At 44.7% G+C, this 24,111-nt stretch overlaps 2 protein-coding genes across 3 annotated transcripts in view; one reads left to right on the plus strand and one right to left on the minus strand.

Moving 5' to 3' along the window:
* Nucleotides 1-5,717, plus strand: part of FARSB (phenylalanyl-tRNA synthetase subunit beta) — a 69,649-nt gene extending 63,932 nt beyond the window's left edge. The window contains exon 17 of the mRNA XM_061148644.1: nucleotides 5,391-5,717. Coding sequence (XP_061004627.1) covers nucleotides 5,391-5,542 — 152 coding nt within the window. The 3' untranslated portion in view covers nucleotides 5,543-5,717. The remainder of the gene's footprint in view (nucleotides 1-5,390) is intronic.
* Nucleotides 5,718-13,969: 8,252 nt separating this feature from the next.
* SGPP2 (sphingosine-1-phosphate phosphatase 2) overlaps nucleotides 13,970-24,111 on the minus strand; it is a 147,024-nt gene continuing 136,882 nt past the window's right edge. For both annotated transcript variants that reach the window (XM_061148646.1, XM_061148645.1), the window contains one exon: nucleotides 13,970-16,738. In XM_061148646.1, coding sequence (XP_061004629.1) covers nucleotides 16,187-16,738 — 552 coding nt within the window. In that variant the 3' untranslated portion in view covers nucleotides 13,970-16,186. The remainder of the gene's footprint in view (nucleotides 16,739-24,111) is intronic.

The following is a 24,111-nucleotide window of genomic DNA, read 5'->3' on the forward strand; positions in this document are numbered from 1 at the left end:
ACTGAGTGACTGAACTGAACTGATTAGTGTCACTGTGAGCACAGGCTCCCTCTCTGAGCCTGTTCGGTAGGGGTAAGTGGGCCCAGCACTCCTCTCCCGTCCAGTTGTCTCCGATTTAAGGGTTAATGATGTCTGCAGGTGTGTTGGGATTAGCACTGTAAAGTTGTGTAAGGGGCTTTTCTTTCTTTTGATCTTCAGAGAGGGATGAAAGATAGCCATTACACTCAAGGGATTAGGCCTCCTCTCTTTAAAGACTTTAGGTGCCATAAATATTTCACATCAGATGTAAGGTGAAGACTTCTGTATGTCTGGGGAAAGTGGGTGTTTTATATTACCAGTTGGAAATTATTTAGTCTCCACTTACAAATTAAATGGTCTTTGCAGAGTGGAACTTTTATTCCAATCTGGAGTATACTAAGATATGAAAAAAACGTGTGTGTTTATATCATGGTAGTTATGGCAATTTTTCCTCCTGATGTTCCTAAACCTTTTTCTAAGTTAATGTCTTACCTATATTGTGCCTTTTCCCCCTTGGGTGCTCCCTCATTGCATTGAGGCACTTAAAAAAACAATAAAAAAAACTCCTTGTTCTAAAACTTTTGAGAACCACCACCCTTAAGAATGATACCTTGCTCACACAAGAGTGGGGTCAGTTTTCTTAAGCCCTATATTTTGTCTTCTTTTTTCCTTTAAATTATTTAGAAAAGGAAAGTGAGGTTGGTGTGCTGGCAGCATAGTTAGTCATAGTTGCTACCTTATCAAAAAGGGAGGGGAAACCAGGAAAAAGTCCTTCATGGAAAATTATGATCAGAGCCCCATTCTGCTCTTGGCCTGTCACCTACTCTGTCAGTTTCACTCCAGAAATGGAACACTGGGTTTTCTTTTTTTTCTTTCGTGTGATTTCCTAGGCCGGGTTATTGGACCACAGACTGGATAATTTTATATAGATCTAGTTGTATTAGAATTAGGGACTTGGTAGATGGAAAGGATTGGGTTTGGGTGGGTGCTGGCCCAAGAGTCAGCCTGTTAAGTGATTTTTCCTTCCTCCCACCCCATATTATTTACATAGTCATTTAGAACAGATTTAAAACACTTTCTGTTGGCCCAGTGGCTTACTCTATCTATATAACTTAGCATTTTGTGTTTTGTCCCTGAATTCGGGGGCTTATGGGTGGTTATTTTTATTAAAGCTCATGATGATAGCTTCTGTTACTTGCTGTGATGTGTATGATATGCTGACATTCCCTCTCCAGTGTTCTTCACCCTCCTTTTAATTTTGTTCTTTTTATTATGGGATATTTGAATGATAAAGTACCAGATTGCTGGCAGTTACAGTATGTGGGTGTGAACCTCAAAGCATATACTAGTAATGTGAAGAAAGGGGAAAGTAAAACTGTACTGTGGGTGATTTTTAGAGATGGATTAAATGAAGTACCAAATGAATTAGTTGAAAACAGTCCATGGGGGGGAGCTGGGCAGGGGGTGTTAAAGATTAAGGAATTATGAGCCTCCTGCTTGATAACACCAAGGAGCTTTCAGATTAGGGGTCTGCTCAGTTACCACCTTAAGCTTCTGCTTCCGATGCTTCACGCAATTACAGGAATAAAGTCTATGCATCAAGCTTATCCAAACTTCTGGCCTATAATATTACTCCAAAAGAAAGACGAGGGCAAAAAGAAACTGTGAAAGGTGTTTGGCAACGGGCAAGAGAGGGAGCTCACAAACTCTTTGAAGGTCAATTAGCCAGAAAATGTGCTAAAGACTGGGTGCTGTGCAGGATTACTGGCCCAAGAATTCCCCCAGGGTCCTCCCAGTGGTCCTGCCGTTTCAGCACAGGGAGACAATTACAGACCTGGAGGAGATGCTACAAAAGCTTTAATTAAGGGACTTACTTACACCCCACTAAGTTCTGGAAATTAAATTCTTGTTTGTGCTTCACTGATGTTTCTTTTGTCTGGTTTTCCACATGTATTTCAACAGACAACACTTATTTTCCCCAAATCTGTTTTTCCGTTGGAAGCCATTTTGCTGTGATGGATACTATCAAAGCCGAGGGTTTAATCAGTATAAAGAACTGGGTAGAAAACTGGGCTGAGAGGCTTTTTGGCTGGAGAGGTTTTGGGCACAGGTTGAAAATTGTAGTATTTATGTACCTTGGTACAACAATAAACCAGGAACTCTGGGCTTAAATAAATGATTAAAAGAAGGCAGTTTGTAGAATTCATATTTCAGAATTCCTATTCACAAGGCAGCGTGGTTTCCCTTGAATTAACAACTTTATGATTCTAGACACAGCAGGCTTCTCTTTCTCCAGAAATAATTTTGTTTGCCAGTGAGATTAAAGGGGTCTTCGGCTATCATCCAGGTCTGATTTTTCATAAGCTTAGACCCGTGTTTAGGTTCCATTCAGATGTAATTTCTTTTACTTCTGGAAAGACTGATTCAGGTTGCCTGGGTCCTGGCTGGAGCGCTGGGAGCGCACTGAAGTGCTGAGCTCCCCTCCTGCCGACGGAGGAGGCGCGCCCATCTTTGAACTCGGCCCTAATTGCTGCCTTAGCGGGGGTGTGTTCATTTTTTTGTTGTTGTTAGTGAAGCAGTTCTCTCTTTCATCCGTCCTCCTTTGAAGCCATTCACTTCTGCCTGCAAAGTTTGGTTTGAACCATAAAGATTTTTTTTAAAAGCGCTAAGAAATGCTTATGTTCTAGTAACTTGAAATCTTCTTTCAGTATGTCTAGTTCACATACAACATCAGTCAAGTGGTACAGTGTCTCTCTGTACCCCTTACAAACTTGAAGGCACTTTTGTGTGCCTCTCAACTTATGTCTGAAGAAGAGAGACCTTCAGCCTTCCGCTAACTTAACAGAGGCATCAATCAAAAAATCGTAGGACTTTGTTAAACATGAGAAAGGGCAAGAAAAGTGAAAATTGCCATCATGGGTTAAAATGGTTTCCGGCCCAGTGAAGTTATATGGAAACCCCACCACTGGGTTTAGTTTTTATATGTGGATGGGCAGGGGAGGCTCGGCGAGCATTGGATGAGAGGGTGGAGGACCCCCTTGAGAGCCCCCGACCCCGCACTGGGCAGCAGCTCCTCTGCAGGGAGGTGCTCTGACCCCGGGCAGTTGAGGAGGCTGAGACTTCTGGTATTGGTGTCATTGACAACGTTCCCACACTTGGATATGTTTGAAATAATGCATGATATGATTTTCAGTTCTTTTTGCCTTTTCTTCGGAAAGGAGGAACATTCTATCTGGTGATAGGATCGTTTTTGTTTGATCAAGTTTTTAAGCAGTTAGTGAGCTCCCGTAGAGTTTGGTGCCAACTTCTGGAGACAGGGCCAGCTGGCATTGTCATGCTTGCTAGCTAAAGAAGAACGTCACTGGGTTTTGCTTTAAAAAGCGCTGATTCGAAAAGTTGCTTTATGAACTAAAAATCCAAAGTTCTTATCTCTTGGGCTTTATTTTGCTAACATTGTAGAACCAGCACATCTGGCTTAGATTCTAAAATAGTTTGGTTTTATGCTTCAGTTAAAATGAATCCAATCAAATTGGAATTGGAAGACAGATAAAAAGGAAGGATTTTGGTACAGTGAGGATTCTTAAACATAGCAGGGTTATCAGGAAAGTTCTTCAAAACTTCCTCTCCAAATGGCCTTTAAAAATAGGCTCTTTTAGATACTGTAGTTTATTCAGATAGAATTCTAGGTAAGGGTTGTAACTCTACAATTCTTGGTTATACTGCTCACCACCACTACTTTTAAAAACTTGTCATTTGAAGATTTATTTGGTGTGAGAGGGGGTGGTCTTGTCTTTTTTTTTTTTTTTGGCCGCATTGTATGGCATGCAGAATCTTAGTTCCCCAACCAGGAACTGAACCCATGTCCCCTGCATTGGGAGCACTGATTCTTAACCACTGGACTGCCAGCAAAGTCAAACTTAAGTTTGTTTGGCCTGGTTTTGTCTTTTAAGTTAGGTTTTTATTTTGACAGAATTAAAACATGGATCTTTGTCAGATTTAACAGTGTTCGTATTTCACTAAGACCATACATTATCAATGAGTATGCTTTCTGTATTATTTCATTTGACCCCTTTCTCCAAGTGTGGATTAATGCACACAGCCAAACCATTATGAACTTCAAATGCAGTTCATTGAAATTCTTGCTTTTAATAGTAAAGCAGAATTACTTAGTTTGGGGAGATATGAGACGCAGACCACCTTATATTTCAGCTGGGTTGCTTTGGGGTTCTTTAAGAATGATAGTTAAAAATGTTTTTCAGGAATGTAAACAAACATCCTTCCTTCCTAAGTCTCTAGCTGACTCTGATTTGATGGTAACTACCCCCCCACACACACTCCAGTTCTGTGTTTGTTCATTGTCCTGACCTTGGAGCCATTAGCAGAGACTCTGCCGTCTACTCTTTCATAAATAATGCACTCGCTCAGAAATGGCAGGCTGGAGGCTTGTGGCCCGGCATTTTCATAGTTCACATGAATAGACGTTTTGGTTGAGTCAGTGGGGAGCTGCGGACCTGATCCATTTTCAAGCTGGTGAGGAGAGAAACGAGTCAGCATTTGCTTCCCCTCAGCAGAGCGTGGAGCGTTGCGGCAGGACTGTGCAGGGGCGTGGGTGTCTCTCTGCTTGTCTTTTAGCTGTTTAAACCTCAAGAACTGTTTCTGGGTTAGTCAGCCATATCCGTGTCATTGGCACCCGAATGAAGAGGGGACTTTGTGCCGTTCTCGAGTAAATCAGGGGTCAGGCCAGCCCTGTGTTGGGGCTGGCCTTTGCCGCGGTTTACAGTAGATGTGCCAGAACTGCTCAGAAGGTTCTCTTGCCCACAGGAATGCGGGTCACATTCTCGTCCAAGGCCCGCGCCCGCCGAGGACAGCGCAGCCTGTGTTTCTCTGTGGAATGAGGTAGAAAAGAGTGCTGTCCTAAACAGGACGTGAATTCAGTGTAGACTCTGCATCCAGGAAGTGTTACTATGAAGAACCTGTTTCAGAACAGGTTCACAGCAGGCACAGTGGGTTGGTTTTCTATTTCCTTTTCCCTTTGTCCTCTTTCAGAGCAGTTCCGTGTCTGCACGTCCCCCCCCCCAAGTCCCCTCCCAGCTCCGCTCCTTCAGCCTCCTCCTCTTCATCTGTCTGGACCACTGCGATAAAAAACACAGGGTCCCCATTGTCATGTTTGCCCCTAACCTTTTCCTTATAAGGGTGTCTTGAAGAAAATGCTTTTTAAGACCAGAAAGAAAGTGTGAGGGAGCACGCTGGTTTCACAGCCTGGAGTTTAAAGAATGGTTATTGTTTGAAGGCAACTAGCAAGCTTTCAGTGTTAAATGTCTATTGCCATTTTTGCCTGGAGAAGCACTGATTCTTCTCTCTCTGTCTTTCAGGCTCTGCATTCTTCCCCGGCCGATGTGCGGAGATCTTTGCCCGGGGTCAGAGCATCGGGAAGCTGGGGGTCCTTCATCCCGATGTTATTACCAAGTTTGAGCTGACCATGCCCTGCTCCTGTGTGGAAATCAACATTGAGCCGTTTTTGTGAAGCTGAGTCTGTGCTGTGGGGTTGTCTGCCCGAGGGTCTTTCTCTTCTCCTGGATGCCCTTTAGTCGTCCCCACAGGAAGTCCACTTGTGCATTGATGTTGAATAAAGTAGAAAGCAGTGTCTGGCTCCGTGGGTGATACTACCACCCCCACGTCCAGCCAGCTTGTACCACACACATGGGGTGTCTGTGTGAAGCTGCCTTGTCCGTGAAGGCCAGGGGAGAGCCAGTCCAGAGAAACAGAGATGCTCCTCACATGTCAGAGCTTCCACCATCGCCATCACTTCTGCAGTCCAGGGTCCCGTTCTTTGCCCTAATGATACGAGAGAGCTGATTAGAGCACATGTTTGAGGTTAACTTGGGATTTTTATTTTTTGACATTTGATGTGTGTTCATCATTGGGAAACAATAATATAACAGCATTTTTTAGAAAACCTTTACGAAGCGGTGATGGTCTAGTCGTTATAGCCTTTGGAGTCATTTAAAGTAAAAGAAAAATGCACACATATTAAAAATATTTGAGAGTGGATACTTGGAGACAGCTAGAAGAGTTTAAAGGGAGACGCTGGTACCAGGGCCCTGTGACCATTAAACAATATGAAGCTTACTTTTGCCCTAGGCCCCACATTTTATTGTGGTCAGTGTTATAAAGTCATGGTTTTAAATACTCAGTAGAGCTACTAGTTTCTGTCGTATTTTATTTTTATTTATTATTATTTTTTTTAGTTCTACCACTTTATTGCTACCAACCCCTCTCCCTCCACCCTCATGCACACATGCTCAGTCATGTAATCCCATGGACTTCAGCTTGCCAGACTCCTCTGTCCATGGGCTTTTCCAGGCAAGAATACTGGAGTGGGTTGCCATTTCCTTCTCCATATTTTATAGGGAGGTATTAGATCTCTCTTCTGAAGCTAAGCTTCTGCCAGCCTGCCTTGTCTTACCCCCAACTTACTTTAATATTTTGATCTAGAATCCTCCAGTAGGTACCATGTATTTCAAAAGCTTGATGAAATGTTTGAGAAAAGTTCTTAATTACCACCGAGATGAGATATGAAACAAAATGTAAAACTCTAAAAGTCCCCGTAGAAATAGCTAACAAGGATAGACAGAAATTATGTTTATGGAGCTTTTGCTGCACCTAACACTAAGACCATATTCCTACCTTGAATCAGGGCAGCAGTGTCCAACTTAGCAAGATTTATGAACACACAGACTGTCATCGGTTCCTTCCCAATCCTGTTGTAAACAGATCCTCACATTTCAGTAATGAAGTGAGGTACAACCATAAAGAATAATGCTCTTCAGAGAGTTTGTATCTAGCAAGAAATCTATATAGACAAGAGATCTGAACATATATTTTCCTAAAGAAGGTAAATAAGCATATGAGAAGATGCTTAACATCATTAGTCATCAGGGAAATGCAAATAAAAAACTAAACTAGTAATTAAAATGGCTAAAATTTTTAAAAACTGACTGTAGCAAGTGTTGGTGTGACTAGAGCAACTGGAACTGTCAAGTGTGGCTGGTGGGAATGTATAGAGATAACAGCCACTTTGGAAAATAGTTTGGCAATATGTTACATCATGAAACATACGTCTGCCATCTAGCCGTTCTACTCCTAGGCTTACTCATGGCTATACAGAGAGTGTTACGCAGCTGTTCACAGCGTTATTCAGATGATTGGATACAAACAGATGAATGGATAAATATAGTATATTTATACTATGGAATACATCACAGCCCAAAAATACATCACATTCCTTTTTTAAAGGGATGAACTACTGATACTCAAAACATGAATGAATCTCTAAGCACTACATTGAGTGAAAGAAGCCAGACACAAGACTACATGTGATTGCATTTATATGAAGAGCTAGAAAAGTCAAAGGCAGATTGGCCGGAGCCTTTGGAAGGGAATTGACTGCAAAGAATTAAGAGTTAACTCTTTGGGGTGATCGGAATATCTGTACCTTAAATAAGGTGGTATTAGTAGTTAAGAAGTAGGTTATAAAAGGTTATAAAAGTAGCTCATTAAAGCTAGGAGACAAAAGTTAGTGCAACTTTTGTATTTTGACGTGAACACCAGCAGATGTACGCTTAGGGTAGAAGAGCATGAATTTCAGAATCAGCATGTCAGCTCGCGATGGCTTACTGCTCCACGACCATTAGTGAGACTTTCTTTCCCAGTTTCAAGTTCACTGATTGAAGTCAGGGTTTGTGAGTCAGGATAGCCATTGTTGAAGTGGGTGGGGCCATTAATTCTGTTGGCAGCCACTGATACCTAACTGTGTATCCCAGCAGGAAAGAGGAACAGTCAGCTGCATCCATCATGCGGCATTCCTGCTCTCTGGAGCAGGAGGCAGTAGGAAGAAAAACAGTATTGGGTACATTAGATGAAGAACCTTCACTTACAGGTCGAGGCTCCACAGCAAGATGGTCTTACACTGGTGCCTGTGAGTGTTTCGAACTGGAGCCAGAGCAGTCTGCGGGCACTGCCTGCCAGAAAGCTTTCACTGGAGAAGACACACCTGCCTAGTAAAAACTGGGAGCCCTCATGTTAAAAGGAAAGTTAGATATAATTGATTCTTGTTCTAGCTGACAAATTTCCTGCATTATTCTAGTTTACTGAGTATTTTCACATGTGATGTTTGTCTCAATGCATTAATTCTCTGGTTTAACAGTTATAGGTGGGAGTTAGATTAGGGATTCTCCCTGACTTACAGGAAGAGAACAGCCAACATTCAGAGAGATTAATAATGTGCCCAGAATTCACAAGGCAATAAGTGGATTTGTGACACCTGGTAAGAGGGGCGTGGCACCCACATCTGAGTGTTGTGTCATTTACCTGTTTACCCAAATGTTTTTTCTTTAAACAAGTTTTGTTTTTTATATATAAAATACTAAAAAACACAAAAAGTTAATTAAACTGTACCAAGTAAGGCCATCCAAGTAAGGGTAAGCTAATTTATCCTTCCTCCTGCAATCCTCTAACTAATCATTGTTAACAATTTGGTTTATGTTGTTCCTGACATTTTCCTTAGTTTGGACAGTCAGACCCACATACACGTTCACAGTTCTGGGGTCATGCTCTGCTTACTGCTTTGCAACAGGTTTTGGCTTCTACTTTCCATAGTGTTATCTCATGACATTTCACTTAATATGCCCCATTTTTCCAGGCCAGTACCTTCCTTTAGACCTACCTCATTCTTTTATATGATGCAAAAGTCTCTTGTGTGGATGTCCACAATCTGGTCAGCTATTCTTGTTGAGGAATCTTCTGTTGTTTGCAACTCTGCAATGGTAAGCAGTGCTCCAGTCGACTTCCATATACTTGCTTCTATAATAGCACTCTTAGGGACCACGAGAAACCAACCCTAAAGCACACAAGACTATAAACATCCACATTTGGTATTATCTTAGGTATCTGAATACCACATTGGCAAGGTGGGACAGAGCTAGCAAACTTCAGAAACCATGATGGGGAGAGTACCCAGAAGGGCTTTGCCTCAAGAGTGGGGAGAATAACTCTAGACTAAATGTCATTCTGTTTCCACCTGAAAAGTCTTAAAAACAAGACCCAGAAGAATCAACTATTTTCAAGGAATGAACTGCATCCTAGAACAAAGCTTAAGAATATGTATAGTCAGGCAAGATACCCAGCACTCAAGAATCTCAACTTCACAGTATCTGGCATCCAATAAAAAATTATGAGGCAGATGAAGTCGCCAATACAACCAATAAGGAGGAAAGTGAATTTTAAGAGTTAAAAATGACATAGCTGATAAAATTAATAGACAAAGATAACTCTCTTCCATATGTTTAAGAAGCCAAAGGAAAGACTGAACAGGTAGAGACATAGAAGATGGGGATTTTAAATTAATATCAGTGGAAAAACTATGATGTCTGAGATAGAAATACCCTGATGAAAACACTAATACCGATTGAATGGCAGCAGAATTGGTTGACTGGCTTTGTAAGAAATTTATATTAAGCTGTGATTTTAATCCCCCCACAACAGAAAGTCTTCCAGCCAAATATTTTTATTGGTACCTAATTTAGATGATAAGATGATCTGGGTTTAGTATGGACTGGAAGCCCAGGAGGCTCTGCTCCTGTTTAGGCTGCCAGATGCAGGTTGATAGCATGGCAGTAGTTGCAACTGTCACCCTACCCCACCCCCAACACGTTAAGGCTGGCTTTGTGTGTGCTGAGGAGGCGCTGCCATTCTTTGAAACTCCAATGGGAAAGAATCTGGCTTGAGCTCCAACCGAGGGGACCCTGATGTCATAGCAAGAGAGGAGGACCAGCAAGTGTGTTGAGTGGGTGCAGGAAGAAACGTCCCAGCTGAAACTCCAGCTGCGTCCTCGCTTGTCTTGCTGGCTTTTGCAGGCCATGCAGACAGGCGTGGAAAAGGAAAAAGGGGTTTGGTTTTGTATGGCTTTCCCTTGTGTCACAAGGCTCCAGTTTTAAGAACTTAACCTATTCATGGTCCACATTCAGCTCTCATTCTCCTTAACATGTATCCTGTAAATAGTCATGTCTGCACTACAGGGGTGCCCCACTTGCAGAGAACAATGCATGTGTGCTATATCCTAAAGAATCCATTAAGGAGCCTTATGTTTACAGAAATGAAGAGCTGCCATATGATTTTTAAGCAGCAAACTTCTTAGTGCACTTAAAATTCAAGTTTAAACAATCAAAACAGAGGCAGCTTTTAGGAAAAGATCTATTCCCTAAAACAAGATATGTCTGCACCCTCATTCCACTTGGTTCTGGTTAACCTCTTACTAGAGAACCAAGGCTTTATTTGTAATCATTTATTTCCACTTGGTATGTGCTAAGTCGCTTCAGTCATGTCCAATTCTTTGTGACCTTATGGATTGTACATCACCAGACTCCTCTGTCCATGGGATTCTCCAGGCAAGAATACTGAAGTGGGCTGCTACGCCCTCCTCCAGGGCATCTTCCTAACCCTGGTATTGAACTCGTGTCTCTTACATCCTCTTCATTGTCAGGTGGGTTCTTTACCACTAGTGCCACTTGGGAAGCCACTGGGTATGATTTGTAATCATTAAAGGACAACATGGATATTTACAGGCCCCTCAAAGAGACAGGACCCCACTCCAGTACTCTTACCTGGAAAATCCCATGGACAGAGGACCCTGGTAGGCTGCAGTCCATGGGGTCGCTAGGGATCCGACACGACTGAGCAATTTCACTTTCACTTTTCACTTTCATGCATTGGAGAAGGAAATGGCAACCCACTCCAGTGTTCTTGCCTGGAGAATCCCAGGAACAGGGGAGCCTGGCAGGCTGCCGTCAATGGGGTCGCACAGAGTCGGACACGACTGAAGCGACTTAGCAGCAGCAGCAGCAGCAAAGAGACAGGATCATGGCAAAATATTTTAATAATTAAGTTTCATGGGACTTAGCTCAAGGAAGGAACTGAGCAAAGACAGGTGGGAGGAGGTGTGGACACCAAGGACACAGATTGAGTCCCTTGCTGCTGTCATATTTGCCGAGAGATGAACAAAGGATATGGGGAGGTTCATTGACAGCAGAGGGAAAGGCACCCAAGGGTGAATATTTGAGTGAAGAGACTGAAATCACCTGTAGATGTCACCTCCTCTGGATTATCCCATGTGGAGGCAAGGAAAAGGATTAAGGAGCTTCTTAGGCTCCCTTCCTGTTCTCGTGATTGGGTTCTGCCCCATCAAAGCCTCTTGCTCACTCTTTATCCCAGCCCTGCCATCACTGTTAACTCCCACACACATGCACACCACCACGGGTGTGGTCTGTCTCCTCCTTGTAAGAGCTCGAGGTGTTGGGGAAGTGTCTCTCGCAAGCTGTGCCCTCACCATAGAGCATCATCTTGTACCTACTTTGCATCACGTCTCCATGCAAACGCCATCTGTTCTTTAAGCCTGGCTCACACATTATCTCTCCCATGAGCCTCTGTTAAGTCGCAGAACTCAATTCCCACTGGGTGCTTATCTTTACCCTACAGCCTTAACAACTTTGGGTCTTGGTTTGTAATTTTTTCAGCCCGAGTCCTCTCTCTCTGGAGAGACTCCCACTTGGCAAACGAGGTCTCATCTAGCCTCACGTGCCCATGGGAGGCAGCAAATTAGGTATTATGAAATAACATAATGTTTAAGGTACAAAGAGGATCCCAACAGCCTTGCAAATAAGAGTGTCAGCTTTCAGCACCATTTCAAAACGCAAGGGGCGCTTAAGGGGAGAGCATATCATTGCAATGATGTGACTGTAAAGCGGGGTCATGTCCATTTCGTTCAGCAGACAGTGCAGTCACTTGTGGAAACCTTTGGCTTGGGCTTCCCTAGTGGTCCAGTGGTTAAGAGTCTGCCTGCCAAGCACTGTTTATAATAGCCGGGACATGGAAGCAAGCTAGATGCCCATCAGCAGACGAATGGATAAGAAAGCTGTGGTACATATACACCATGGAATATTACTGAGCCATTAAAAAGAATACACTTGAATCAGTTCTAATGAGATGAATAAAACTGGAGCCCATTATACAGAGTAAAGTAAGCCAGAAAGATAAACACCAGTACAGTATACTAACGCATATATATGGAATTTAGAAAGATGGTGATGATAACCCTACATGCAAGACAGAAAAAGAGACACAGATGTATACAACAGACTTTTGGACTCTATGGGAGAAGGCGAGGGTGGGATGATCTGAGTGAACAGCATTGAAACATGTATATTGTCAAGTGTGAAACAGATCGCCAGTCCAGCTTGGATCCATGAGACAAGTGCTCAGGGCTGGTGCACTGGGATGACCCAGAGGGATGGGAAGGGGATGGAGGTGGGAGGGGGTCCAGGATGGGGAACACATGTAAATCCATGGCTGATTCATGTCAAAGTATGGCAAAAACCACTACAATACTGTAAAGTAATTAGCCTCCAACTAATAAAAATAAATGGGGAAAAAAAAAAAAAAGAGTCTGCCTGTGCCTGCCAAAACACGGGGGACATGGGTTTGACCTCTGGTCTGGGAGGATCCCACATTCCGAGAGGCAGCTAAGTACAGGCCCCACAGCTACTGGTTCTGCAACAGGAGAAGCCACAGTGAGAAGTCCGCACACGACTGGAGAGGATCGCCCTCTGTGCGACTAGAGAAAGCCCACATGCAGCAACAAAGACCAGCACAGCCATACATAAAGTTAAAAAAAGAGAACATTTTGCTTGTCTTCAATATATATTGACATTTATGTCCGAATATGGTAAGAGGATGCTCTTCAGTATCGAGGAGCTGCAGGAGGGTAATTAGACGTGCATTCATACTACTTACTTTCTTTTCATCATACCTGTGGCTGCCGTGGTGCTCACCAACATCTGCGTGTGGCTGAATCATGACAGCGCTAGAGAACCGTATCATCGTTTAATCGCTTTGCAACTCTAAGGACTGTAGCCCACCAGGCTCCTCTGTCCATGGGATACTCCAGGCAAGAACACTGGAGTGGGTTGCCATTTCCTTCTCTAGGGGATCCTCCTGACCCAGGGATCGAACCCACATCTCCTGCATTGGCAGGCAGATTCTGTACCACTGAACCACCTGGGAAGCCCCAGAGAACTGTATAGCCGCTGTTTATTTTTGTCACCTCTTTTCAACTCAGGTCCCATGAACCCTGAGGATCTGGGGGGGGGGGGGGGGGGAGAAAAAAACTGCAAGGAAGCAGAACACTGGCTTTTAAAGCATTTAATAAATCATCATCAAAGAAAAATGATTTTAAAAAGAATAAATTTACATACAGTACATAAGTAAGACAGCTGAAGGTTTCCAAAATAGAAAACCAGAGCATATGGCCCTGAAACACCACATGCTTTGGTTAATTACACTCGGGAAGCATGAGTCGCCTATTTGGGCAAGAAAATCCTGTTATCGTGTGATCTGCAGGCACGTTGAGGGGTGATTTCAGTCGTTGAGGGTTTTTTGTTCATTGTCTCTTCTGCTGTATCTTCTACTGCATGATCTATTATGGTGGGAGTCTGAGCAAAATTGGCCTGGAATGGTGGCTGTTTAGAATGACACTCACAGGAGGAAATGCCCTGGTCCAGAGTGGTGGTGGGTTAGGGGCAGGAGAGCAGTCGGGAAAAGCCCATACTGTTCTACCTGCAGTGGCCGATGACGCCGGGCACTTTGCTGTCACCACGTCTAGACGGAGAGCTGGCCAGACCACAGCTTCTAAGCTTAGACTGGACACATCAAGATGAGCTGGATTTTGAAACTTCATCTCTTTAAGACTCCTGCTCAAAAAAAAAAAAAAAAGACTTCTGCTCAACAGAGGCTCTGGACCAAGACAGGGGTTAGGCCAGCAGGGGGCAGTCTATCCCCAGAGAGAAAATCCAGAGGTCAGTGATGGATGGTGTAGTCTTGCGGGGGGGGGGGGTGGCGGGCGGGGGAGGTGGGGGGAGGGTGGTGTGTGTGTGTGTGTGTATAACGGTGATGGGCTGGGTAAAGTGAATGAGGAGGGCTCTGTGTGTGTATGTGTGTGTGTGTGTGTGTATAAGAGGGTGAAGGGCTGGGTAAAGTGAATGAGGAGGGCTGACCAAGCTGCAGGTTGAAGCAAGTAAAAAAGTTTTTCTGAACAGTTTCTGCCTGATTCTAGGCCACAGAGCCGTTGTGCTCAAAAACTAAGCTTGGCCTCACCAATATGCACTTTTTATTCTTCGGCTGATGGAACAAGAGACTTTAAAAAGTGACCAATCTGTCAGTATTTCTTTACTGAGCTATGGCTACCATATTCATCCTCAATCCAAATTGTATAAATACAGCTTTGAATACATCAATACAGCTGACTGCAAGTCTGTGGTTGGGGCTTAAAAATAAAGAGATGGCAGTAAAATTTATATACACACACAAGTGAATCGCTCACACCCACTGCTATGACAATAATTACCACCCTTCTCAAAGGATACAAGTGGAAAAAGCTGATCCTTTTGCCCCTTGGCTTCAGAGAAATCAACTAAAATCATTTTGTGTAAATATTACCCAGGGCCGTGATCTCAGCTCTGGCAGCCCATGGGGACGGGGGTACAGAGAGTGCTGCGTGCACGGCAATGTGGGGTGGTCTCGGGTGGGGGTGCCCGTGACCGGGGGCATTCCCCTGCCAGAGTGACGCAGATGCTGGTCAGAGGATGATGTAAAAACAGGCAAATGGCAAGTCATTTTGACCCCTGCCTTCTAACTATGAAAAGTGTCAGAAGCATGAAGTCAAACATCAGAGGTGATCGCAACCAAAAGGCCAGGGTGCATCTTTGGAAAGCAGGACAACGGGTGTTCAGTTTTCACACTGGATGCGGAGGTAAGAACCTAACCCAGACAGGCAGATTTGCCCTCAAAGTGTCTGAGTGGTGAGGACGCAGGAAAAAAGCAATGGCTTCAGCAGCTCAGGAGCTCCCCCACAAGACACTTTGTTAACTGTCCACTGACGCGCGCTTTTAAGAGCACTGTTCAGCTCTTCCTCTTCATTCTTGTTCCTCCTCCTCAAGGAGCCCCTGCAGGAGGGTGTTTGCATAATGATCACCTTCCTAAGTCTAATAAGGACTTGCCTGGGGTCTAAAGGATGCTGGGTTGGGTTGGCTTGTTCCAAAGAGAGGCTGACATTGTTCAGACATTAATTACCCTTAAAATTGCCAAGAGATAAGGGGGGGGGATGAAAAGGGAGCCCCTGATTCTATTTAACAGATGAGGAAATGGATTTAGGAAAAGTAATGAAGAAACAGTGGCTAGGAGGGAGGTCTAGGGCCCTAAGAAGGATTACATTCATCTGTTCTACTGATTCACTTTAACAGGCCCACGACAGTGCCTTCCCAGTTTGTAAGAAAGCGAAAAAAGCTGAAGAAGGGCAGAGGGCTTGTCCCAAGTCACTTTGATGCAGGAGAGAGCCAGACACCCAGAGCAAATCAGATGAAGTGAGTTGGGAGCAGCCGGCTGGGTTCATGTTCAGAAGAGAATAGAAATAAGTGGTACCCGAATCCTGCGAAGTGTACGACAAGGGGGAGCAGATCCCTCCCTGTCCAGTGTGCACCGGGCAGAGACCAGGACACATAAGGAAAGCAGGCTCTTGCCTGGGACCTCAGGGCTTTGCCCCACCTTTCATGCTTCCCGGGGAGGTTTACAGCACTCTTTCCCTGTGAGCTGGCACGGTCTCATGTGATCGTAACGACAGAACGTCACCCTGTCCAAGGAACGTCACCCTTTCTCTCGGACCAACACTGAGACTCAGTGATGGGCAGGATCATAATTGAAAAGAAAACCCGACGTCCAGCTTTCTGGGTCATGCTCTCCAGAACCCAGGGTGTTTGTGGCCACTCATAAGCCAGGCTGCAATTCCTGCCAGCCCAGGGCTGGCCCAAAGTCCATGTAACAGACAGGGTGGGGGACCCTTAAATAGGTCAACTGTGGGTTTAGCCCGGCTTCATCCGTGACATGACCCTTACAGGCAAGTGGTTCCTGCGAGACAACTTTTCCCGCCATAGAGCAGCAACATTTATCTCAGATACTAGCAAAACAGACATGTGACTTAAGGAAATTTTTTTTTAAAGAAAAACGTGTCATCAAGACTTCCCCACTCAACTTTTTGATGTCTGGTCCAATGACCGTTTGAGGCTCAGAGTAGTCCCAGAAACCTGTGGAGCATCGGCACGAAGGTGGTAGCACAGATGCCGACAGACGTGTAGGTGACAAACTTGTAAGGCACTTCGATTTCCAGTCTCCGCCTGGCCTCCTTGTTTCTGGTGACCACCTTGAACCAGGAGTACAAGACTTGCAGGGAGAGCTTCTGTACAAGCTGACGGACCAGGAGGATCAGCACAATCCCCACGGTGAATTTGGCCAGACCCACAGCTAACAGCTCAGTGGTGAGCGGCGGGATGTTCTGAATAACAGGGAGAGATTCCGTGGGCTCAGACACGAGCTGGAAGAAATGGTTGATCCAGAAGCCTATGGTCACCCCAGCCCCGGCAGCCAGGATAGTGGTGGTGTCCGCTCTGGCCGGGCTGTAGTAATCAGACGCGGGGTAGTTGTAACAGAGCAAGAATGGCACCACCAGGACACACACGGGGAGGAGGGGGCTGGCCGAGTCCAGGCGATCGATAAGGGTCCAGGCAGGGTACGTGAGGACAATGAGGATGGCAGTGATCAGGATGCCGCCCAGCACATCCTGCGGGAAGCAGAGCAAAGAACCGTGAGAGTTCTTCCTATACTGATTTCAAGTCAGGTGAAACGGATTTGATGTTTAACACACAATGTTTACATTGCTTTATTTTATAACACTATTTGCTTTTTAAGATTTTTTTTTTTTTGATGTGGACCATTTTTTAAGTCTTTCCTAAATGTGCTACAATATTGTTTCTACTTTATGTTTTGGTTTTTTGGCCTCGAGGCATATGGGATCTTACCTCTCTGACCAAGGGATCAAACCCGCACCCCTGGCATTGGAAGGTGAAGTCTTAACCACTGAGCCACCAGGGAGGTCCCTTATAATACATATATTTTTTAAAATGTATGGCTGTAAACATTTGATAAGTAGGAAAAACACAATCATGCTATTCATGATTGTATTGCTATTCATATATGTCTTTCAGTTTTTCCATCTTTTTGGAATAAATTTTATATTTATTTTCTTAATGCATGGCTATAACCACACTTTCTTCAATCTATTTTTTTTTTTCATTCCATACTTTTAAAACATTTGCTTTTTGGCCATATACCATGTGGTTTGCAGGATCTCAGGTCCCCTACCAGGGACTGAACCCAGGCCACTGCAGTGAAAGCGCTGAGTCCTAACCACTGGACCACCAGGGAATTCCCTTCAATCTGTTATTTTTTATTTAATATTATGTCACAGGGCTTCTACCAGGCAGATGGCAGAGAATCTGCCGGCAGTGCAGGAGACACGGCTTCGATCCCTGGGTTGGGAAGATCCCCTGGAGAAGTGAATGGCAACCCACTCCAGTATTCTTGCCTGGAGAATTCTATGGACAGAGGAGCCTGACCGGCTACAGTCCACGGGGGTCGCAAAGAGCTGGACACCCCTGAGTAACTAGCACACCCACACCTTCAGTCACAAGGACTGTCATGATCTTCACAAAGATGGTGTCGTCCTTTCTGGGCAGGCAGAGGGTGGAGGAGGAGTCACCTTCTGCGGGAGCCATGTTAAAAGCAAGCGCACCATCATGACTTACGGAGTGCGTTTATTTGCGGTGGTCTGGGAAGATATTTTAGATGTGGTGGTATCGAAGCTTCACCGCGCCCATTTGGGCACTACCACTGTCTTCACAGACAGAACTTCAGATAGTGTACATATTTCACTGGGTGCATGCACGATGCTTAATCAATCCTTCTTCAGGACACTTTAGACTATGGTTTTCTTTCTCTGTTCCTATGTCCCTCTCTCCTTCTTTCCCTATTTTCTCTCTTTCTCCCCTTCCCTCTTTTGCTTCCTTCCTTAAAGGCCTGTTTAAAATATTTTTAACTCCTTAATGTCCTCCATTTTCTTCTTCCTTTAGTGTTTTTACAGCAAAATTCATTAGGTGAAGTCTCAACGTAACCAATAGATTAACACATTTAAGTCAGAGAATGAGGAGCTTGCTATGGTTTGGTTACAGAGTTTCATGTGGGTTATTTTGAAAGTTAATAATTGAAAAACTGAAACACTTCCTTCAATGCATTGGAAAATCTGGAAAACAACAAAAAGTAAAACATGTGCATTGTAGAAAATCTGGGAAGGACCAAAAAGTATAAGAAAAAACAGATTCTTATTTCCAATACCTAGTGTCAACTGTGTCTGTATTTTGGCATGTTGCCCTCCCACTCTTTTTTTCCCCATAAATATAAAATGGAATTCTAAAGAGTTGGTCTCCCCCGCCCCCCCCCCCCAATTCTTCATTCATTATTGCTCTTGTTTAGTTTCTAATAAAATGACATCTGATTCGGGTAAACAATGCGTGAGAATCAGACCTTAGAAGTAAACACTGAGGCTAGAGCATTTTTCAGATTAGAGGGTACCCGTTCATCCTTCCAATGTCCACATGTGTGGGCCCCTGCTGTATGCCACATTGCTAGAGGATCCAGTCTGAGCTAAACCATCACAATCCATGACTATGGGGAGCTCACAGTCCAGAGAAGAAACAGAGGATTGCCACTGTTGAAGAAGAAGAGTGGTCAGCTTGTGGATCGTGATGGTTTTAGGGCGCTGAAGAGGAAAGGGTAAACACAGGCAGGAAGTCCACAGGGTCCTAAAATCCAGTCTCCTTCCTAAAGCTTACATCAAGGGAACAACACGAAGCCACAGACATAGCTCTCACTGGGCACCAACATGACAAGATTTTGACTGCAGTGGGGAGAATGAATACAAAAAGGGCAAGAGTATGGGGACGGGGAGTGAGATGCCATTGTCGCTGTGAGTTCTGCGGTCCCTGCCCCGTCAGCATCCTTCCCTGCTGATCTGCGTGTCACCAGCATCTCTTCACCCGCCTCACCAGGCCAAACAGATAGAGTGGATGATCTGGCTGCTCCAGTTTTGTCCTGCCAGGTGGTATCGTAAAGTATCCACATGGGGCACTGTGGCCTGGAGGGATAAGGAAGACTGGATTCTTGTCTCTGGGTAGCCCTCTGCCAGAAGGATCTCCAAGCAGCCTTCTTTAGCTCTGTGTTTTGTAGATGGAGGCAAAATGCTCTTCCATCCACTCTAACTTCTTCAGGGCTCAGACATCAGTTCAGTGGGGCTGCCAGGACACACCCTGAAAGGCGGAACCTCCTCTTCCCATGGAGAGAGTAGAGGCTTGTGTTGGGGTATCGAGTTCATTGTGCCTGGCCCTCCTCTTCCCCTCAAAATGTGTGTTCCTCTAAAACACAGATGAGACACCCTCAGTTCCCAGCAGGTGATGCTTTGGCAGACCAGCTGCACCCTCCCCCCATCACCATATCTGACCAGTCCCCTGTGGAGGATACCATGAGATCACCTGAGATCCCCACTTCATATGGGGATTGAAAGGCAAATTGTGTTTGGAAGAAAAGAGACGAAAATTATTTCCCTTAATTTTTTAACAGAGGGCAGTCTATGCTAAGTCGCTTCAGTCATGTCCAACTCTTTGTGACCCTATGGACTGCAGTCCTCCAGGCTCCTCTGTCCGTGGGATTTTCCAGGCAAGAATATGGAGTGGGTTGCCATGCCCTTCTCCAGGGATCTTCACCACCCAGAGATCAAACCCACGTCTCTCTTGTCTCCTGTATTGGCAGGCGGGTTCTTTACTGCTAGCATCACCTGGGAAACCCGGAGGCAGTACATTTATATAATTCAAAAGGTACATGGGGTAGCCTGTGAAAAGTCTTCCCACCTCCATCCCCTGCCCTTCAAGTGAACCTATTTGTGTTTCAAGTAAAAACGTACCGTATAGTCTACCAGCTTTTTAAAAATGGAAAATGGTAGCATGCTGAACACACTGTTCTATACCATGCTTTTTACAATTCCATATGAGAGCTTCCTCATTCTTTCTACAGCTGTGGTGTATTTGTCTGTAGGGTTATATTTAACTGCGCCCTACAGGTAGAACTTGGCATTTTCCCAGGCTTTTGCTGTTACAGATGATGCTATAATGGACAATTTGTAAAGAGTTTATTACAGATACAGGCAGGTGTATATCTCCGTGGTCAAGTCCTAGTGTGAGATTGCAAGACAGGTTAAATGAATGTGTAATTTTTAAAAACATATCGCTAGATTCCTCCTCATAAGTGTTCCGCCATTTTGCATTCATACAATTAAGAGACAAGGGTCCCTTTGCCCCCACCTACTGTTTCATCAATAGAATGCTGTCAGACTTCTGGATTTTTGTTAATGCTGATAGGTGAGGGGTGCCTTATCAGAAGTTTGTCGGTGGAGGGAGAGAGAGCTGGGCTGGGAACCTCCGGATGGCCAGAGCACTGCTTCACACGTGGCTCACGCAACACTGTTATTGAGTAAAAACAAAAGAGCCCACCAGCGTTCTTATTTTTGTCTAAAATGTCATTTTTAATTTTATGTGTTAAATGAACACACAGTAAAATTGATTTTGCCTTGGGTGTATGGTTCTCTGGGTATTTTAAAAAATATTTGTTTGGCTACGCCTGGTCCTTGTTGCAGCAAGTGGGATCTAGCTCCCTGACCAGGCTCCCCCCGCATTGGGAGCGTGGAGTCTTGGCCACAGGATCACCAGGAAGTCCCCGGTCTCTGGCTTTGAATACCAGGATCGATTTGAGTAACTGCCACCATAACACGGGACAGCTCTGTCACCCCAACGAGTCCCCCATGCTCCGCCTTTGCAGTTGCACCCTCCCTGTTCCCCAGACCCTGGCAACCACTCATCTGTTCCCCAGTCCTGTAGCTCTGTCTTTCAGAGAATGTCATAAAAATAGAACCATACAGTATGTTACCCTTGGAGACTGCTTTTTCCATTCAGCGTGATTTCCTGGAGATTTCATCCAGGCTGTTGTCTGCATTAGTATTTTGTTGCTTTTTATTGCCGAGAAATAGTCCATTGTATGAACATAGCACAGTTTGTTTACCCCTTGAGTGACATGGAGGTTGTTCCCAGTTTGGGGACATTATTAATAGAACGGCTGTAAACATTTGCATACTGGTTTTTGTGTGAATGTAAATTTTAATTTCTCCTCAGCTTAGTTTGATTTCCACTTATTATTATAAGTAAGTTTAGGTATATTTTCATGTGTTTATAAGGCATTCATAGTTCCTTTTCTATAAAGTGTTCACTTCCTTATTTTTCTTTTTGGGTGTTGATGACTTTTAGACAAGTTGGTTAGGTGAGTTGACAGGCATCTGAATGAAAATAGCTGTTAGTTTTAAAAGGTAGGACCAAAGTTTGAGAGAAAAACAAGATTTGAAAACAAAAGATTTTAGAGTTACTCTGGTAGAGAAATGGAGAGATGGGGCCATGGACCTACGCAAGCTCTACAATGGAGGAAAAAAAGACAGCCTGAAGACAGAATCTGTGGAAATGCCCAGTTTAGGACCTGAAGGAGGAAACTAAGCAAGAGACTTCTTGGAGGTCAGAGAAAAGCCATGATGGTGCAGGGTCTCATTAACAAAAGCTGAATATTGAAGGTCTACTAAGTAAAGGATGTAAACCCACAGGGCCCAGTGTTCAGAAAAAAGCATCTCTTTCCGAGAATCCCAAGCAAAAACCCCAGTTTTGTCTGATTGGACTGGTGCAGGTGACATGACCATCCCTGCACCAGTCATGATAACCAGGAGAAACAGCGCCCCGATTGTCCTACCTGGGTCATGGTGCTCCAACTCCAATATTTTCCAGAACCTCATGGATCCCCAAAGAGAGGTATGAGGCTATTGGGTCAAAGACAGATGCTGAGGAAACAGCCAGCAAATGACTAGTAAGTGGGCTTTGAGAATTGTGTATCAACAAAGTTTAGTTCAGTCAGCAGTTGTGTTTCAAGGCGAAGAAGTTGAGGCAACAGGTGGAGAGAAACTCAATTCAAGAGTTTGCCTCAAGTTTTGGTAACCAGGAAGCTTAAATGAAGGACTGCTTCCCCCTGCCGCCTGCCCAAATAAGACAACATCCATGCATAATCATAGCACAGGGGACGGTCATGGGGACGGTGATCATGGGGACCACGCAGCCCGAGGGGTCATTGAGGAGAAGGATGGCAGAAGTAACAGCAGGTGAAGCCCAGGGCTCACATGGAGGACATGCAGAGCACAAGGCTTCCTCCCTGAGGAGGCAAGTGGCCTCGACCAGCTGATGGGACAGTATCAGAAAGCTACTGGGCCTGGAGGGCAGTAAGCAAGACCAAGGTGCTCACGGATCACAGCCTGGGCAGAGAGCAAGGGACCCAGCAGATCAGTCTTCACATCATGACACCCAACAGGACAACAGTGGTGCTCGGGACTCAGATGGGTTCATGAGCATATGTGAGACGCCCTCGGGAGAGTCCAGGCATTGTTTTTTTTTTTTTGGCGTGAGCATTTCTGTTAGTGGTGGAGGCTAAACACAGCTTTGCAGAGGGCTAGAGGTTCACAGTGACCCTGAAGGTGTTCAGGGAAATTCATTTATTATACATATTTCTGTTGGTGCACCCCCATGAGTCCTAATGACTGCTCCTCTCTATTACTACCTCTGGCCACCAGTCACTTCCACAGACTCCCCTCCTCCTTGATTCACAAGCTCCTTCACCTGCTGTCACTGCCTGCTGGCCATTCACCTGCCCACAGCACTCACTGACTGCCTTCCTGGTTGCCGTTTCAATGCAAATGTTCACCAGTTTTAGAGTTAGTGTGCACTGGAAAAGTGAAAGTGAAAGTTGCTCAGTTGTGTCCAACTCTTTGTGACCCCATGGACTATACAGTCCATGAAATTCTCCAGGCCAGAGTACTGGAGTGGGTAGTCATTTCCTTCTCCAGCGGATCTTCCCAACCCAGGGATCTTTCTTCTGATTCTGACTTGCAGCGTGGCCCAGGAGTCTGCATTTTTACATCCCAACATAATGCTCATGTAGTGAGTCAAAACAGAAACAACTCTGAGAAATACCAACCTCTCAATTGAGAGTCTGAGTCCTGCATGATATGGATTTAATTAACCTATCATATCAGGGTTTTCTCTCATTCCTTTTCCATTTGAACTTTCCACACCAGTCAGATAGGTCTACTTGCTTTTCCCAAAACACCAGGCACAATTTTATCAGAATTTTGCATCCCTTTCATGTATATTTTAACCATCTTTATCTCTCAAGATATTATCAGCTCATCTAAGGTTCAGCTCAAAAGCTACTTCCTTTGCAGAATATCTTCCTCTGCCTCCACAGTTGGAAATAGCCTGTCCCTGAACTGAATGTAAAGGCACTTGCTTAACAGCACTCAAAAAGCCCCTCTCTTAAATTTCCTTCACTGTGGTTCTCTGTTCACATGCGCTTCTCCTGAGTTGATTGTAACACTGATTGGCAAAGAGGAAGTTCTCCTGCAACTTGACCTTATTCCTCAAAGCTCCCAGCACAGTGCTTAATATGTCACAGACATTCAGCTACAGAGATCTGGAGAATGTAATGCCTTTCTCTCAATGGACTATCCATAATATTTAAAACCCATTGTTAGGACTTCCCTTGGTGGTTCAGTGGTTGAGAACCCACCTGCCATTGCAGGGGACATGGGTTTGATCCCTGGTCTGGGAAGATTCCACATGCTGCAGAGCAACTAAGCTCATATGCCACAACGACTGAAGCCCAAGCCCTAGGGCTCTGCAACAAGAGAAGTGACCATGATGGAAAGCCTAAGCATCACACTAGAGAGTAGCCCCCACTCGTCACAACTAGAGAATGCCCACATGCATCGATGAAGACGCCAAAGAGAAATAACACATAATTTTTTAAAAAACACACAGTTACATAATGGGCTTCTCTGGTGACTCAGACGGTAAAGAATCTGCCCCCAGTGTGAGGAGACCTGGATTTGATCCCTGGGTTGGGAAGAGCTCCTGGAGAAGGAAATGGCTACCCACTCCAGTATTCTTGCCTGGAGAATCCCATGGA

This window comes from Dama dama, chromosome 8 (genome assembly GCF_033118175.1).
Source record: "Dama dama isolate Ldn47 chromosome 8, ASM3311817v1, whole genome shotgun sequence".
NCBI lineage: Eukaryota > Metazoa > Chordata > Mammalia > Artiodactyla > Cervidae > Dama > Dama dama.